Raw genomic sequence first — 18,631 nt, forward strand, 5'->3', positions numbered from 1 at the left:
CTGACTATGCATAAAAATTTCAGGCTCGAAATCAAGAATGACACAAGGTAATTTTTGCCAGCAAGTTCTTTATTGTTTCACAGCTACAGACAAAATCTTTCATATTAAAAATGCTACTGTCAACTTCTACAACTTACCATAGTCTGCAAAATATTAGGGAGCGGCTGTCGTCACCCATCTTTCTCTCATACAAAATATCTGGATTGAATCACCTCTTATTCCTATGAAATACGGCCCCTCCCTCTTTGAAATCCACCTCATTATTTTCCAGCACAGGTATTTTGCTTAGAAAATCAAGGATCAATTTATTAATGGATGGCTTATCTGTGAGCTCATATGGGATAACAAATCTTTTTTTTAAAAGTATTACTATATGTACAATAAGTTGAAATAGCAGTGTATTTAGGAGTGTATTTTGGCACCTATTAACCTTTAAGGTTAACAGAGATTGTCAGAAGTAAAAACCTACATGGGGCATGGTGAGAATACATGTACATTATATCAAGATTTTTCTTTGAACCAGCTTCCAAAATGCCCCCTTGACATCCTTGTTTCTCAGGCTGTAGATCAGAGGATTGAGCATGGGAGTCAGAGCCCCGTATGCTAAGGATATGACCTTGTCCTTTTCAGCAACGGATTTCCCTTCGGGTCTCAAGTACATGATCATGATTGTTCCATAAAACACACTGACCACAGCAAGGTGAGAACTGCAAGTGGAGAAGGCTTTTCGGCGTCCCTGGGTAGAACTGATACGTCGTATAGCCAGGCCTATGCGGACATATGTCACAACTATGAAGCCACAGGGAGGGAATAGCAGAAAGAAGCTGGAGATATGCATAAAGAGCTCACTGACTGCTTTGGAACAAGCCAGTTTCAGTAAAGATTGCAGCTCACATGCAAAATGGTTGATGGTGTGATGGCCACAGAAGTCAGTGGGCTGCAAGAGCACGTTGACCAATGTTGTCATGAAGGCAAGGGCCACTGACATGGCTACTAGATAAAAGCATAATTTCCAACTCATGATCTGTGTGTAGTATAAGGGCTGGCATATAGCTGCCAAGCGATCGTATGCCATGACTGCCAAAATGATGCACTCTGCTACAACCAGAAATAAGCCTATGTACATTTGGACCAAACATCTGGAGAAAGAAATTGTGGGCCTGTAGATGAAGCAGTTCACTAAAATCTCAGGAAGTGCATTGTTGGTAAGAATAAAGTCTATTGTGGAAAGGACGCAAATGAAGAAATACATGGGGGTATGAAGCCGGGATTCAGCAATGATCAACATGATGATGAGTCCATTGCCAAGAAAGCTAATGAGATACACCATCAAGAGGAAGCAAAAGAGAATAATCTGAGCTCTGGGATATTCTGAAAGTCCGATCAGGATGAATTTCGTCACCAGTGATTCATTTGAAGTTCCTATTCTATTTTCTCCCATTCTCTCCTGCAGAAAAGAATGAATAGTGTGATTACTGAGTACATTCAAGAGAGATGCAATACTTTCACTTTAAGGGTTTAGATTGCGATTTTTGGTATAGAAAAAATAAAAATGCAATAAAAACTGATTGGAAACTGCTTTGTGCATCATGCTTAGATAGAATTTGTTTTAACCATGATTTATTGAATACAATTGTTGGATTCCCACATGGGTAGGTTCGCACACTGCATTAAGGAATATGTTGTGTGCAAACTGCAATGAGAGCATAAACTGCTAAGACAAAACTCAATAAGCTACCCTCTGTCTCATAGCTAGGTATTCAGATCCAACCCCAGAGAGAAGATGAAGAAATCCTTTTTCAAAAGTAATGAAAGCAGCAAACAGGCAGCTTCATCAGCATCCCTGATTTACTAGTAGGGCAGTAGAAACTGAACAAAAATGTCCTGAGTCAACTCATTAGAAGCAATGAGGTCATGTTTAGATAATTCCCAAAGCAAAGCAGAATCAATGCTGATCTCAAGAACACCATCCTTTCTTTTTTGGACTTGACAAAGCCCCCCCCTCCCTAAAAAAAAAAAGGAATGGCACGCAGGGTAACCTTGTAACCAAGTACAATTTGTTGCAGGGCATAATGTACTAAACATGAGGTATCACTATTAAGATAAAGATTTGTTTTTCTTTGCTTTATTATGTTATAAGCAGGGCACTGATATTTTAACAATAATACTTTGGAATTTTTGTTAGTTAAACGATGATCAGAATTTCACTTAATGGCACAATTCATTCTTTGGGAGGGTGGAAAGGTTGCAAGACAATTATGTTACTATTCAGAATAGAAAATAGGCTGATGCATTTTTTAGGAAAAACTAACAATATACTATGCAGTCCATTCCCAAACTATCCAGGAGACCTTTTTTTCTGCTGTACCAAAATCCAAAGCAGATTTTGCAAATTCTTGGCCTCCTACTCATAAAAGATTAAGATTGAGAATAAAGGTTGGTTAGAGAACTAAATTTCACAAAAAGAAAAACATTTTTGGAATGAAAGGTAAAGAGGGTAGAGAGAGAAGAGATGCTAGCAACAAGTCCAACCTTATCAGAAAGATCAGCATTAGAACAACCAGACCACAACACAATACATTTCAGTCACAGTTCCATTCTCATTCCTTTTTTTTTTTTTTGCATCAGTCTTCTTTTTAATTAAAATTTACATCTAGACTTCCTTTTTCTGTCCCTTTTTATCTTTTTGAATTAGCCTTTGTTCAGCTGCATAATTTAAAGGTCATTTACCCTATTTCTATCTCATCATTTAGTGGCAAACATAAGACATAGTCCTGCTATGCCTGTAAATGCGCACAGAAATACAGACACTCAAACACTCCCACACTACCCACAGATACGATGGAGTTTGACATCTGCTCATTGTGCTCACTTCATAGCAACTGCATATGATTGACACCAGGCAAAGCTCCTTCTGAAGACATGACTTCAAAGTCTCCTGTCTGGATCAAGGACTCCATGATTTATTTTGTATCTATTTTACAAATACAAACAGAAAACAACTTACCAAATTTAAATTATGTTCTGTATTTGTCTTTTTATCTCTGAAGTTTTGCTTACCCAGTGTTCTTCCAGTAATAAATGGTCAAATGTTTTTTTAAAATGTCTTCTAAAGTAATTGTGAATAGCCAAGTGGGAAAAATGGTGCTGTTTTCTTTCAAAGAAACTGGGGATTTGATGAAGTTTAGATCCAGATTTGTGGTGTGAAGTTTTCTAGCATCGTTCAGTCATACTATCTTTGCATTGTGTATTTTTGCTAAGTGTAGTGTTCCTCGTTGGGTTGCTTTTACTTCTGAGCAACAGCTCCAGAAGAAAAACAAGCATATAAAGGGGAAATACAGGGGAAGGATAGTGTCTTAGATCTTTCTTTGCCTTGGCATTGAGAACAACACTGCCAGTTCCTTCAGGTAAAAGGTTGAGGTTTTTTTTTAATTCTAATCTTTTCCCCAGTGGCTAATAAATGGCATTTCTGCTGGAAGAAGGCCGAGATAAAAGTCCAAGGACATGTCTTTAATTGAATTTCAAGGGAATTTCCATTAAGTTCCCATTAGGTTTAAAGTCGAATAGATAAATTATTTCATCATTTAAGTTGAACTATGGCATTCTTTTCGAGAAAGGCAGCTTTACAGCAAAACCAACGTTTGTTTTTTTTAGTTTCTCAGAGACTGACAACATTTATAACATAGAATGGCTGTAGAAGCCAGTGTTCTGGTGTTCTTCACAACCAAACGAGAATTCAGAGATGGGATAATAGTTTAATGACCACATAGAATGGTGGTTGTCGCACAGGAAGCTGGTAGAACCAATGGGAGACACACCTTTGTTGACATGAAATCCTTCATTTCAAATTCTTTATCCTTATTCACATCAATTTTCTCTTGGTAGAATCTGAAGGTTGGATGCGATGAGGGAAAACATCACTTACAGAACCACTGCTTAAAGCTATCCTCAGGGTGCCTCAGCTGCAGATGGGTGATGAAGTACAAGTAATAGCAGCATGTGGATATTTTCATTAGAAGTGGCTAATGGGCCATTCTCACTCAAGGGCGAGTGTATACAAATAATGTAAAAGCTCTCAACACAATACTACTGTATAAATATTAAAATTGCCTTTTTTTCTCTCTGTCACCTTTGTCCTCCCTTTCCTTCTATTCCCAGGGTCTCTTAAATGAGAATGATTATAAAGCTCGTGACCCGACAAAAGCGCGAACGTCATAAGCGCGCCAACAACACCGCGGTGCTAAAACCGCGATGTCAAAAGCGCGCAGACAACAGCGCGCAGACAACAGCGCGCAGACAGAAGCGCGATTTAATTTAAGGTAAGATTTACGGTTAGGTTTAGGGTTAGGTTTAGGGTTAGGTTTAGGTTTAGGGTTGGTTTAGGGTTAGGTTTAGGGTTAGGTTTAGGGTTAGGTTTAGGGTTAGGTTTAGGGTTAGGTTTAGAGTTAGGTTTAGGGTTAAGTTTAGGGTTAGGGTTAGGGTTACGTTACAGCGCGCTTCTGTTGGCGCGCTTTTGTCGGCGCGCTTTAGGGCTAATTCGTCGCTCATTCGTCATGCGGTTTTGTCACCGCGCTTTAGACACCGCGGTTTAGTCAGGCGCGCTTTTGTTGTGCGTGCATTTGTGGTGGAACCTATAAAGCTACATTCTAATCTGGATTTCCAATACTCGACAGAGAACCAAAGCAGCTTGGAGATCACACTGGAAGGCCTGTTTGTCATTTCTTTTTACTCTGAATGTCTCTGAATAAACCATCCCAATCTAGTTGCTTCCCCATGTTCCCCTCCCATTCTAGAAGGAAGTCATGTTGCTCTAAATTTTGCTGCCCTTCAGTGTCTGGACCACTCATTTGGACTGGGTGTATGTTGTGCTGTTGACCTACAGTTTTAACATGCAATATTCTGAGGTTGAGATTGGGGGCCCTCAGGCTAAAATCTCAGCCCCACGAAACACAATCCATTACATGAAAAGCCACCTCAGAGCCTTCTGAACAGTTGCGTCCTATTTGAAATCCCAAATTTTGGAATTTGATTGGGAGCAATGTCCTGATCAATTTTAAAGGTATCCACTACAGTGGAGTAGCACAGAATTACACTGATTTATATAAGTGGTTATGCAATTTGAGATAGAGGTATTTTGTGTGTGTTTGTTTTTGAATCATTGAAATGAATCGTGTTCTCCTGCCCTTCAAATTCTACAATATCTTTCAGTTGCAGAGCAGGAGTCAAGAGCAAAAGTCTGGATGGGGAGGACTTTGCTGGTTCTCCGAACTAGTCAAAATTTCCGCTACCATTCTTCAGAACCTGTCAGAACTGGCTGAATACCGCCTCTAGTAGGGTGGGGCTTTGCACTGATTCATCTGGTGTGCCAATTGCATCCCTTCCTGAACTGCAAGGTCTCTCTCATGATGCATTTGTCACTTCCCCCTTTGGATTGCTGCAATGCACTCTACATGGGGCGGCCCTTGAAGGCCACCCAGAACTTCAAATGGTCAGAATTTTATTTATTTTATTTTACATTCCCTTTGACTGCAGTTCTGCAGTTTGGCTGTTCAAATCTCACCGGCTCAAGGTTGACTCAGCCTTCCATCCTTCCGAGGTGGGTAAAATGAGGACCCGGATTGTTGGGGGCAATATGCTGACTCTGTAAACCGCTTAGAGAGGGCTGAAAGCCCTATGAAGCGGTATATAAGTCTAACTGCTATTGCTATTGCTATATCAAAACAGGTATCATCTGAACTTTATTAGATTTACAATGCTCTAATCAAGGAATCACCAAGAAAAAAACTAAATCCCTACCAAAACATGTAGAGCAAGCTACTCAGTGGTGGGATTCAAATAATTTAACAATCTGTTATCTGCCCTAATGACCAGCAGGGTAGGTGGGGCTTGGTGGTCATGTTACTGGATGGGCATGGCCAACTCAACATCACTCACGTTGATGGGCGCTTCACCTTAGCTATTACAATGTAATGTGGATATTTTCATTGGAAGTGGCTAATGGGCCATTCTCACTCAAGGGAGAGCGTATACAAATAATGTAAAAGCTCTCAACATAAGGTATAAGGGTTAACCAGAGAGGCAGTTTCTGTAAGCAGGGCAATAAAGATTAGGCTAGAAACAACATTAGAATGTTTCCTTCCTGCCTTCCTTATAGGATTAACCCTGTAAAGTGGGGAAAAAAACAAAATGAGATTTCTTCCAACCACCGGTTCTCCGAACTGCTTAGAAAGTTACCAACCGGTTCTCCCACCACTGAAGCTACTATATATAAATAGACAGAAGACCTCACTCTCAACTGCAAAAATGGAATATATTCTTGATTCTTGAGACGGGAGATTTCACTGTTTTCAGCCAGATATCAGTTCTTTGTAGGTTATTGTTCCATGGCTGAAACACCATGCAGTGATAAGGGGGGAAAGCTAATTTTTACTACCTACAATAATTACCAGTAGTTATGAATAACTGCCAGCTGCAGATGCCTCTGGGTAATAGACAGAGATGAACACTGATTTAATCTGATATCTTTTTTCCAACCAGTTTCCAAAAAGCTCCTTTCACATCTCTGTTTCTCAGGCTGTAAATTACAGGATTCAACATAGGGGTCAGAGCTCCATAGACTATAGATAGGATCTTTCCCTTGTCAGAAACGGATTCTTTTTCCGGCACCATGTACATTATGATGATTGTCCCGTAAAAGACACTGACAACAGCAAGGTGTGAGCTGCAAGTGGAAAGGGCCTTTTTGTAACCCTGATTTGAGCGAATGTGCATTACAGCCCGGCCTATGCGGCCGTATGTCACAACTATGAAGCCAAAGGGAGGGATTAAGAGAAAGAGGCTGGAAACATTCATCAAGACCTCACTGATATGTGAGTTGGAACAACCCAGTTTGACAAAAGATTGCAGCTCACAGACAAAATGGTTGATAACGCGATGGCCACAGAAGTCAGTGGGCTGCAAAAGCCCATTGATCAAGGTAAACGTGAAAGCAAGGGTCACGGAGGTGGCTACCAGCAAAGTGCATAAGCTCCAGTTCATGACCTGCATGTAGTGTAAGGGTTGGCATATCGCTGCAAAGCGATCGTATGCCATGACTGCAAGGAGAACACACTCTGTTGAAACAAGCAGCAGACCAAGATACATTTGAGACAAACATCTGGAGAACGAGATAATGGGCCTGTAAATGAAGCAGTTGATGAGAACCTCAGGAACTACATTGTTGATGAGAATGAAGTCTATCAGGGAGAGGACACAAATAAAGAAATACATAGGAGTATGAAGTCGGTGGTCCATAATAATCAATACAATGATGAGTCCATTGCCAACAAAACTAACGAGGTACACCATCAGGAGAAGCCAAAAGAAGATAACCTGGGCTCTGGGTTGGTCAGATAATCCAATTAAGACGAATACTACTGCCACTGTTTCATTTGTTGATGCCATAGTAGCATTAGGTGTTCTCTGTCTCCTGTAGGAGGGATAGGATAAATACTTTTTACAGGTGACTGTAGAAGAAATTAAGATAATTGATAATCTTTAAAAGAGGTGGGCATTTTCTTTATCTTTTTCTTTTTATTCAGTGGTTGCAAATAAATATTCAGTGATTACAAATAAATGTGGCCATCAAACTCCCCATTATTCGCAGTGAAGAAAAAGTATGCATGTTATGTATAAACTGTTATTAGTTCATTGATAAAATACTCCAACAAAAAAAATCTAAAACCACAAGGAAATTATCTTATATACAGTATGTATTTATAGTACTTATTAGATAATGCTATGCATATTTGATGAATGGAAATGTCTCTGTGTTAAAGAAAGTAGTGAGTGCAATGGATGCATATAATACAATACATGTTTAATTTAGGGTTTACTTTGGATCTGGGTAAAATATTCTAAGTTGTTCAGTAAAACTGTAGATCTATTGATCAATACAAGTAAGTAGAACTCCAATTCAGATCAATATTCCAGTCTGATCAACTCTTCAGTTTTAGTTAAATATGTTTCCTAATTGGAACAATTCTGAAGAGTAATAAGAGAGTAATATATTCTGAAAACATAGCTCAGGCTCAAGCTGGGTTGGACTGAGAACATAAGATAAGCAGATTCTGATAGTACTTGGATAGGAGACATTTGAAAAATCACTGAGCTTGAGGCTGGACTGGTGTGCGATAAAAAAACAGAGAAAACTGGTAACAAATATTCATGGACACATGAGGCCATAATGAGTCAGGCTTCACCCACTTATAATTATTGTCTTAAACTTCATAGACCCATGAAATTGGATACCAGGTGGACACCTCAACAGGGGTCATCTATGATATACATTTACCATACATTTCAAGAGAACACATCATAATCATTTCAAGGTTTTGAAGTGATAAATGTGTGATAATGTGAGATTGATAAATCACAATTTCTATGACTTGAATTGAAGCTAAAAATCATTCTGTCACAGAGTTTTAGGGGCACAAACATGGGTGGTTCCTGGCCTGTAGTACCTTGGAAGGACAAATGCTATGGAATCAACTCAATATTCATTCTTCCATGAAAACAAATCTACAGTGGAGTCAGACTGAGGGATGCTCTCACTCTGTAGAAGTGAAGCAAGGAGTGATTTGAAGCATCCTGCATTAGCCTTACCACCATGACATATTACATATTTGTATGACAATTTCTACAAGCTGTGGAAAACTGTTTACTCAGCAAAGGGACCCCTCTTACTTAACCTTTCAGACCCCAAATCTGGATCTTAACTCTGGTCTTATCATTTTTTCCCAATTAGTTTTAATTTTAAAAAATCAATACACAAATGTCATAGATCCTATAACCTTTTCCCAAATCTGAAGAGTTCAACAGAGAAGACCTGTGTTTGGTCCACTCAGTCTGAATCTTAGGTAGTGCAAAAAAGTGTGATGAAAAATTCAAGGACTGAATTAATGCATTAAGGACAGGATTGTATTTCTTTGCAATTATACGGTTTACTTCCTTTTCCTAAGCTTACCTGCTGCTGTCTTCAGGCCATGGTGCAGGATGTCATCCTTCCAGAGTTGGAAAAGAATCTGTTGTGTTGCAGTCTAGTAAAGAAGTTGGTCTTGTCCCTGGCTTCTGTTACTTTACTGGCTGTCCCCAACTCCAAGTTTAAATTATAAGTGGTTTCTTCTTAGGGAACATTTGCCAAAGGGTATAAACAGAAAGTTTATAAATAAATGATATTCAGAACTTAATAAAATGCAAGCCAAAGTGGCAGTTATGCAGTAATTATAGAAACTCATTTATTTAGAAATAATCCCCTATTCAATAATATGGGGCATACACTTAGGTATAGGTCTGTAGTGGTAGGCTGTCATATTCCTGTTGCAAATGTGGAATCATTTACCTAATATTCATTTCAGCAAAGGTACCCTGAGATGAGATTCAGTTCTTCTGTAATATGTACAATTTAATCCAAAACACTTTTGAAAGAGAAGAAGATTAGGGCTGATACACCAATATGTTTGCTGAGCAGCAATATCAGTTGTAAAAGAAAAACACTGCTTAAATTAAAAAATGGATATTGCTGTTCACTATAGCAGAGATTTTGAAAATAGGTTGGGAGGGATGGAAATACTTACATGATCCATTCTTCATTCCTGCCCCAACAAAAGCTCTCTGCATTTCTAGAAAAAGGAGATGATGATTTTGATCCCAGCTATTCCTTAATGAGTCATAAGCACTCTTACTGATGATGGTCCACATGGAGTAAGAAGTGTTGGCCCAGACGTTATTTATGGACTGGACTCTAATTGAACTCCATGAGGAATCTCTTTACTTTCCAGGATTACTTGCTATTATACACTTTCCTGAACTTTAGGGACTATGCAAAACTGCCCCTAATTATCTTGCAACTACAGGTAGCAATGTGATCGGCATAAGACACAGAATCAATGTTTAACATGAATAAACCTTCATGTCTCCTCCTTATTTGGTGAGGTTATTTATTTATTATTAGAATTTTAAATACAATAAAAGTTTAAACAACCATCTCCAGGAGGAGGAATAGAATTATGATTTCTCTCCTCCTTTCTATATGAAATTATCATTTTACTGTTTCTCCTCCTTTTTTTTTCATACTTAGTAATGCTCTTTCTTTTAGCTGTTTTTGGTTCCCAAATCCATAAATCACAATTCAGCCTTTGTTAAAAAAAGTACATATAGGTTTTCTAGTCCTTCAACAAAAAATCTTTTTTGGACTTCCGGGGGAGGGGCTCGCCATCGTCGGCAGCTTAACTGAGCTGCCCCCAGAGTTCTGGTTCGTATATCTACTTAACATCTATAGATATCTCTTTTTTCAGGCAAGAAAAAAGCAGGGAGGGACCCAGTCGGTTAGATCCTTCTTTGTAGTTTGCAGTTTTGTTTTGTTTTTTTGGCTGTAAACGGAGAAGGAGGATCACCTTAAGCTGAGTCATTTACTCCGGCCAGATCTTCTCAGCTGTTTTTTTTTTTCAGCTCAAGGTGAGGAACCCCCCCGCTCAGGACATTCTTTTGAAACTAAGCCATTGAAAATAGATACGAGCAGAGACCAAACCTGTGAACTTTTCTTTATTTTTTTTTCTATCAAAATACCAGCTTCAATGTTATAAAAAACTCCTTTGTTTAATTGTTTTTAAAATGGCGACTTTTTAGCTTCCGCATTTGTTATAACGATATATCTCCAACTTCCTGGCACAGAATCAAAGGAATAATTTCTCACAATTTAATTAGCCCCCTTGAAGATCTTTTCTTATCAACCTCTAAAAATTTATTGAAATTATATTATCTGAAATCAACGTGAGCAGAGTCTTTGTTTGCTTCCTTTCTATAATGGCACCAAAATCAAAGGGGATACGTCCTCTTAGCAATACATCTCAGACATTTGCTACAAAGTTGCAGCCCTTACCTTCTACGCCCCCTACTGGAGATTTGTTAACAAAAAAATTTCTTTTCGAGACTCTTAAAGAATTTAGAGAGGAGATGAAGCAACTTATTACAGACTTATGTGATAAGCTTGATACCAAGATTGCTCAAACAAAGGAGGATATGGTGGGACTTGTAACTGTATTGACAGATTATGTTGCTGGAATGGAAGATAAGTTGGAGCTCCTGGAGGAAGCCAACACCAACCTGATATCTAAAATTGAAGTGCTGCAACAGAAAGTTGAAAACGCAGAAAAACAACTTGTTATGACAAATTACAAAAAGATGGAGCTTGCATTAAGAGTTAGGGGATTGCGTGAAAACGAACAGGAGAACTTGAAACAGATTTTTTCAGAGGCTTTCAGTCGTTTGATGGGAAGTCCGGGACTCAACTTTGATTGGCAGATCCAAAAAATCTACCGTCATAATTCGTGGGTGGCAAAACAGAGACAGCTTCCGAGAGATGTAGTTATATATTTTGCTACAAGAGAATCCAGAAATGCGATATTACAAGAGTTTTATAATACCAGGCTGCGAATTGACGGACAGGACTTGATTGTTTTCAAGGAAATACCACCCCAAATGTTAAGAGCCAGGAGAGTCTATGCTTTTTTAGTTAAAGAACTCAGAAATTGTCAAATACAGTATAGATGGGATGCACCATTTGGTATTATAATTACATTCGGTGAGCAAAAATATCGTCTCAACTCTGTATGGGAAGCCCGAGATTTTTATTATGACCCTAAAGGCGGGACATCCTGAACCACCTGGACCCGGAGAAAGACAAAGAGAAGGACAAGAGAAACAACAAAACACACAATCACAAGACAGGAAGTATCACTTTCCCCTCCTGGAAGAGCAGAAGACCAGAGAACAAGGACCTAGCCGTGCTCCCAGACGAATGGAAAATAAGGTGGATCACAGCAACATCTATGATTATCAGCCATTGATTAAGGAGATATCTACGAAACCATTATAAAAGAGAAAGTAAACATCTTGCTATATCAAACAGCTCAAAAACGACATAACTTCTCTGTAAGAAAATTATATTAAATTAACTGATCCAAAATATTTGCTTAACTTTGAACTTGGTCAATATTTTGTGACTTTTGTTTTGCATAAAATGGTATAGTTGTATATTGATGAAGAGACATTAAGGCTGAAAGAACTGATGCTGATCTCTTTGGAAGATATATTGTATGGGATCTAAAAAGACTTGATGGATAATTTTGAATTTTTATATAAATTACTGATGACTCATTTTCCAGGGTGAGGAGGGCGGAGATCGTGGTGATTTTCCTGGATCGCGGTCCAGTTCGGATGGAGTTGGGAGGTGTGGTGTAGACGTCGAGGGTAGTAGAGGTCGAATGAGAGCTTATTTTGAGATGGAAACTTTATTGATGTTTGTAAAAATTGTTATCTGAATATACTGTTTGGAAGGATACATCCAGGGAGTTTGCAGGAGATCTAGGCGGAGCATATATGAGAGGAGCACGGATGAATATAAAACATATGTATGTGTATGTATATGTGTGTGTATGTATATATATATACATATATATGTGTGTGTGTATATATATATATGTATATGGATACGGATAGAGGCAGAGACGAGAAGAGCTGGAAGAGGAAATTGAGAGAAGAATTTGAGATGTGTTTAAATTGTGTCATAGAGGAAGGAGGCATAAAAGGGACAAATTAAGGGTTTAACAGACAGATATTTAGATAAAGAGATAAGGCCTCTAGCTAGAGAAGAATTCTACTTGGTTAACTTACTTGGTTTTAACATAGTCTGAAAACCTGCAAGTAATTAATTAATTGAGATTAGGACTGTTTAATTTTTTGTAGTGATAAGAAGCTGAGCTCAAAGCAGAGAGTTTATTGACTTTTTTTCTTTCTTATTCTTCTTTTCTTTTACTCTTTTTTTTTTCCTTTTAACTTTTAACTTACTTGGTTCTAATATACTCCAGACTGTGTTTGATAAAAAGTTATACCGGGTATGGGATCTGGGAAGTCGCAAGGGGGGAAGGAATGGGGGGGATCATAGGGGGGAGGGGGAAGGGGGGAAATATAGTTTATAGTCAATTTTTAAAACAATAAGAACGCACTTGTATACTGTTGCTTTTTTTTTCTTTTAATTTTAGTATAAAATAAGAAGCCGAATACATTGATGAATAGTAGAAATACACCGAAGTGAGGAGTAGAGGGAAAGAAGAGGGAGGGGCAGAGAGGGAGTGAGAGGGGAATGGAAGGAGGGGGAGATGGAAGGGAGGGGGAGAAAGGAATGTTAGAGGGGGAGGGGAAGTAGAAGAGGGGAATGTTGAAGGGGAGAAAGGAAAGTTGGAGGGGGGAAAGAAAGGGTGTATGGAGGGTTGAAGCGTTATGTTGGTTTTGTATTTTGGAATATAAGAAGAGTTATGTTTATTGCTTAATGTTATATGGCCTCAATCTTGCACAGTATATATGTGATTATATAAAATGAAAATGAAAATGAATAAAAATATTTTAAACGAAAAAAAAAAATCTTTTTTATCTTTTTTCCTTAATCAAACTGTTAGCTTTGCCATTTCTGCAAGTTGCTGAACACGGGGCGACTGATGCTAGTTTGAGCGGCTGAGGCCAGAAATGAGTGAAAAATGGGCTATTTCTTTGCTCAATTTTGCTCCACCCCCATGAGCACTCTGAAAGCCTCCTGAAAGCTAGGCATGCCCTTTTTGACAAAAAAAGACATGCATAGCTCATTTTTTGCTCATTTGTGCCCCACCCAACCACCAATAGGAGCACTCTACAAGCCTCCTAAAGTCTAGTGATGCCCTTTTTTTTTTTTTTGAAAAAAAAAAGACCCATTTTTGCAAAAAAAAAAAAAAAAAAAACAAAAAAACAACCCATGCTCTTTTTGGGAGGTCTACAGAGTGCAAAAACTTTTTTTAAAAATTTGTCTCTTCAAAATTTTGGTGCGTTTTATACTCCAGTGCATCTTATACTCCAAAAAATATGGGATACTGTTTTTCCCTTGGCTTTAGCTGTCTCCAGGCATCCCTTAAATTTAATTCTTGCACCATTTCAAAGAAGGACTCAGTAGTTGGCATCTTTTCTTTTTATTCTTTTTTGTATTCTTATAATCTTTTTTGTTGTCTGCCACCGCATTGAAATCGCCTATTATACAGATATTTTCCCAATCTGATTCAATTATTTTCTTGTGTAATTTGTTATAGAATTCTTTTTTATTTATATTTGGAGCATAGATTATCACTAACAGAAGTCTTTTTGATTTGCTATTTCCCTCATTAAAAATCTGCCTTCTCTATCACTGAATATTTTCCTCGAATTTAACCAATCTTTTATGTATACTGCAATCTTTCTTTTCTTATTTTGTCGTAATGCCAAATGCAGCTTTCCTAATTTGGGACATTCTAGAATATTACCATATTTTTCTTTGATATGGCCCTCCTGTAGGCAGATAATATCCATATTCTGTCTATGAGTCTTGTTAATGTTTGTTTTCGCTTGGCCAGTGAGTTGATACCATTGATGTTCACCCACCCACTTTTAAAGCACTACTTCAAAAGCAGTCCCTTCCCTACTCACCTACTGGCCCTGGATCACATGACTGTGAAAAACATCTGAAAGGCTGTTTTTAAGGCATTTTTAAAGACTTTTAAAGCAGTACTTTACAAGCTGACAGCTGCTTTGCCAGCCAGCATCACCCCCTCCCCTACTCACCTACCCACTCTGGATCACATGGCTGTGAAAAATATCTGAAAGGCTATTTTTAAAGCATTTTTAAAGACTTTTAAAGCACTACTTTACAATCTGACAGCTGCTTTTCATCCCACCACTCCATGGGCGGATACTTTGCATTGGCGGGCCATATCCTGTCCATGGGCCATAGTAGGAGATGCCTGAGCTAAAGGATTTACTTTATTTCCCTGCTCAGAAGGATGGACTGTTATTAAACTTACCTTGGCTCATATTCAAAACATACTCAATGATTTAACATGGTTTTTGCAAGTTAATTCATCCTTGGAAAAATGCCTTGTATATGAGTAAGCCATTCATATCAGTACACATTTTTCTCTATCTTTGTCTATCAAAAGAAATAGTATGATAGATAGATAGATAGATAGATAGATAGATAGATAGATAGATAGATAGATCGATAGTAGATAGATAGATAGTAGATAGATAGATAGATAGATAGATAGATAGATAGATAGATAGATAGATAGAAGATAGATAGATAGATAGATAGATAGATAGATAGATAGATAGATAGATAGATAGATAGATAGATGATAGATATAGATTGATCTTGGGAACTAAAAACAATAGGTACTGCATTCTCACCTGATATCAGCTATTAGCAAATTGGACTAATAGAGTGACAGCTAAGAAATTGTTATCACTTGCAAATATGGTTTTCATCTTTCAAGGGCATGTCAAAAGGCAGAAATTTCACCAGCTAAGTTCCTCATTTGTGGCAAACTGGCAATAATAGTAGTAGTAGATCTCAACATCATCATCAATAAGAAGAACTACTAGGGAATCAAAATGGTCTTCCAGAAGCTTTACTTATGATAAACATATTTCAACCAACAGTGCAGATGTCAGATCCAAGCCCAGAATTGAGACTGTCAGATCTAGTCAAGTCCAATTCTTTATTTGCTTATACAAAATCTCACCAGGCTAAATCTATAGTAAATGGTGCTCACTTCTGGAACAGCCTCCAGGAGGGTAGATTGTTGGATATCCTTCTCAAATGTGGTTTTATTTATGATCTCAAATATGATCTCAGTTTTGCAGTTCTCATGAATAGGAAGCAATTATCACAGTCATCTGGTAACTACTTGCCTATGATGGAGAGAATGGCTTTTAGCCTGAGAAAACTATTGATGTCTGATTGTCACAAATCTTTCTCTAACACACCTGAGGAATTTCACCATTTTCAATTAGACCTGATTGCTATTAGGAAGTATATCTTGGTTGAAATGACCATACAAAGCAGGTGGAAGGAAATAATGTTTACTAACAGTCGATAAATAGTATTGTCTCTGCATTGTACAAAACAGGGGCCTCCAATCTATCCTATCATCTTTTGTCCAATCACTTTCCAAAAAGCTCCCTTCACATCCTTGTTTTTCAGGCTATAAATTATAGGATTCAACATAGGAGTCAGAGCTCCATAGACTACAGATAAGATCTTTTCCTTGTCAGAAATAGTTTTTCCTTGAGGCATCAAGTACATGATCATAATTGTCCCATAAAAGACACTGACTACAGCAAGATGGGAGCTACATGTAGAGAAGGCCTTCCTACGACCCTGGGATGAATGGATATGCCATACAGCATGACCTATTTTCCCATAAGTCATCACTATGAAGCCAAATGGTGGGATTACAAGCATGAAGGTGACAATTTGCATGAAGATCTCACTAATTTGTGTGTCAGAGCAAGCCAGTTTAAGGAAAGATTGCAATTCACATACAAAATGATTGATGACATATTGACCACAAAAGTTAGTGGGTCGCAATAGTGCATTGGTAAGAGTTGTCAGAGAAGGAAAACCTACAGACACAGCCATCAGACAAAAACATAATCGCCAACTCATGACCTGCATGTAGTGTAAAGGTTTACATATAGCTGCAAAACGATCATAAGCCATGACAGCAAGGACAACACACTCTGTTGAGACAAGCAGCAGACCCAGATACATTTGAGACAAACATCTGGAGAATGAAATGGTGGGCCTGTAAATGAAGCAGTTGATGAGAACCTCGGGAAGTACATTGTTGATGAGAATGAAGTCTATCAAGGAGAGGACACAAATAAAAAAATACATAGGGGTATGAAGTTGGGAGTCTACAATAATTAATGTGATGATGAGGCCATTGCCAAGAAGACTAACAAGGTACGCCATCAACAGGAGCCAAAAGAAGATCATCTGGGCTCTGGGTTGGTCAGATAATCCAATTAAGATGAATTCTCTTACCACGGTTTCATTTGTAGATGCCATAACAATATTATATACTTCTTCTTTCTGCATGGAAGAAGGAATAAAGTTAGATTAAAGGAGGTGTTAGATATTTCTGTTAATACAAGAGAGGGAGCAAAACAAGTTGACTCCTATGGTGGATATGTCTAATAAGATCCTCAATATAAGACTTAATTTCAACCCCTGAAAGAAATCCTATTTTATTCAATAGAAATTTATGCTGTGTTGATTAATTAAAATGAGTAAAAGTCAGCATTTCAGTTTCAACTGGTCTGACATTCAAACAGTAAATAAAGATAGGCAACTTTATGTATTAACACAAATCTGAACAGTTATACAGTGATACATTTAGTAGAAAAGCCAAAATCACAAATGATGGCTTATCCCTTTCTTCCTTTTTTAATAGCATATTTGGGCTATGCATTATAATTCATCAGGATAATTCTGCATATCAAGTTTCAAAATAGTAATTCAATATTTAACAATTCCAGAAAAGAACTTAAATTTTAAATGGGTGATAACTTACTGAATGCTACCTTAAATATTGTTCAATAGTATTATTTTCTTATTCTTAAGTCATACTAAGTCTCTTTACACAGAATAACAGAGTTGGAAGAGATCTTGGAGATCTTCTAGTCCAACCCCCTGTTCATGCAGGAAACCCTATAACATTTCAGACAGATGGCTATCTGATCTCTTCTTTAAAACCTCCAGTGTCGGAGAACCCACAACTCTGGAGCCAAAAAGCATTCATGCCTTTGGAAAGCCAGAAATTTTTAATGAAAAACAAATAAGATTTTTATAAAAAGAATGAAAGTGAAGGAATCAATACAGAGGTTCAATAAGGATGTTCAACTAGAGATACCATACATATCTTCCTATGTCTGGAATTTCAGTCCAGTGATTTCAATGATTTGAATACAGCATGGAGTTAGAAATGTTTAAGCCTAGTTTATTTTTTTCCTTTCTTATAACAATTTTATTACTAGTGATGTAAAATAGAGAAATGACTCCAAAAACCTTAGAGAATTGAAATGACTAATTGCAACCTTTCAACTTAATTTGAAACTTTTCCAGTTTTATTCAAATTTAGGGATTGTAAATTTTTCATTTTAAATCCACATTTTCAGACCAATTACAAAATAAGCACAATTGCCACAATTTATATGCATTTGGACAGCGTTTGCAATGCTTTATTGAAATGTTTGATTGCAAATAGCTGCATATACTCTGACACTCAGCTTCTATCTTTTTAAAAAAACCTATAGAAATACTTAAATTGCAAACCTATATTACTGGAAAAAAATATCTCAAGTAACAAGAAAGACTCATCCCTCAATACTGAGGGAAAAGGGGGGAAATGAACCCAGAATATAATAAAGGTCCCCTGAATCAGAAAATGATGTGTCAGGTCCAACCTATTGTTTTATACAACTGTTAAATAAATCCAGTATCAGGCACCCCATTCCATCTATTTTAGATGGAAAACATTTATAATAGAAATAGAAGGGAGTTATTTTACTTTCTGCAATGTACAAAGTTATCTACTCTATAGACAGCCCCGATGCCTTATGTGCTGAGCTTAAGAGCAAGAGAGAAACAGAGAAAGAGAGACAGACAGACAGACAGACAGACAGACAGACAGACAGAGAGACAGAGATAGGTAGGCAGGCAGGCAGACACAAACAGACAGAGACAGAGAGA

General features: G+C 37.7%; 3 protein-coding genes across 3 annotated transcripts; all 3 read right to left on the reverse strand.

Annotated features, from left to right (window-relative positions):
* Positions 1 to 496: 496 nt before the first annotated feature.
* Positions 497 to 1,441, reverse strand: LOC116504149 (olfactory receptor 13H1-like). The gene has a single exon (XM_032211005.1). The coding sequence runs from the start codon at positions 1,439 to 1,441 to the stop codon at positions 497 to 499; it is 945 nt and encodes a 314-aa protein (XP_032066896.1).
* A 5,069-nt stretch (positions 1,442 to 6,510) lies between these two features.
* Positions 6,511 to 7,443, reverse strand: LOC116504159 (olfactory receptor 13H1-like). The gene has a single exon (XM_032211019.1). The coding sequence runs from the start codon at positions 7,441 to 7,443 to the stop codon at positions 6,511 to 6,513; it is 933 nt and encodes a 310-aa protein (XP_032066910.1).
* An 8,572-nt stretch (positions 7,444 to 16,015) lies between these two features.
* On the reverse strand, positions 16,016 to 16,948 carry LOC116504161 (olfactory receptor 13H1-like). The gene has a single exon (XM_032211022.1). It carries the CDS (start codon positions 16,946 to 16,948, stop codon positions 16,016 to 16,018), a length of 933 nt encoding a protein of 310 aa, XP_032066913.1.
* Positions 16,949 to 18,631: the final 1,683 nt, after the last annotated feature.

This window comes from Thamnophis elegans, chromosome 2 (genome assembly GCF_009769535.1).
Source record: "Thamnophis elegans isolate rThaEle1 chromosome 2, rThaEle1.pri, whole genome shotgun sequence".
In the NCBI taxonomy this organism is placed as follows: Eukaryota; Metazoa; Chordata; class Lepidosauria; order Squamata; family Colubridae; genus Thamnophis; species Thamnophis elegans.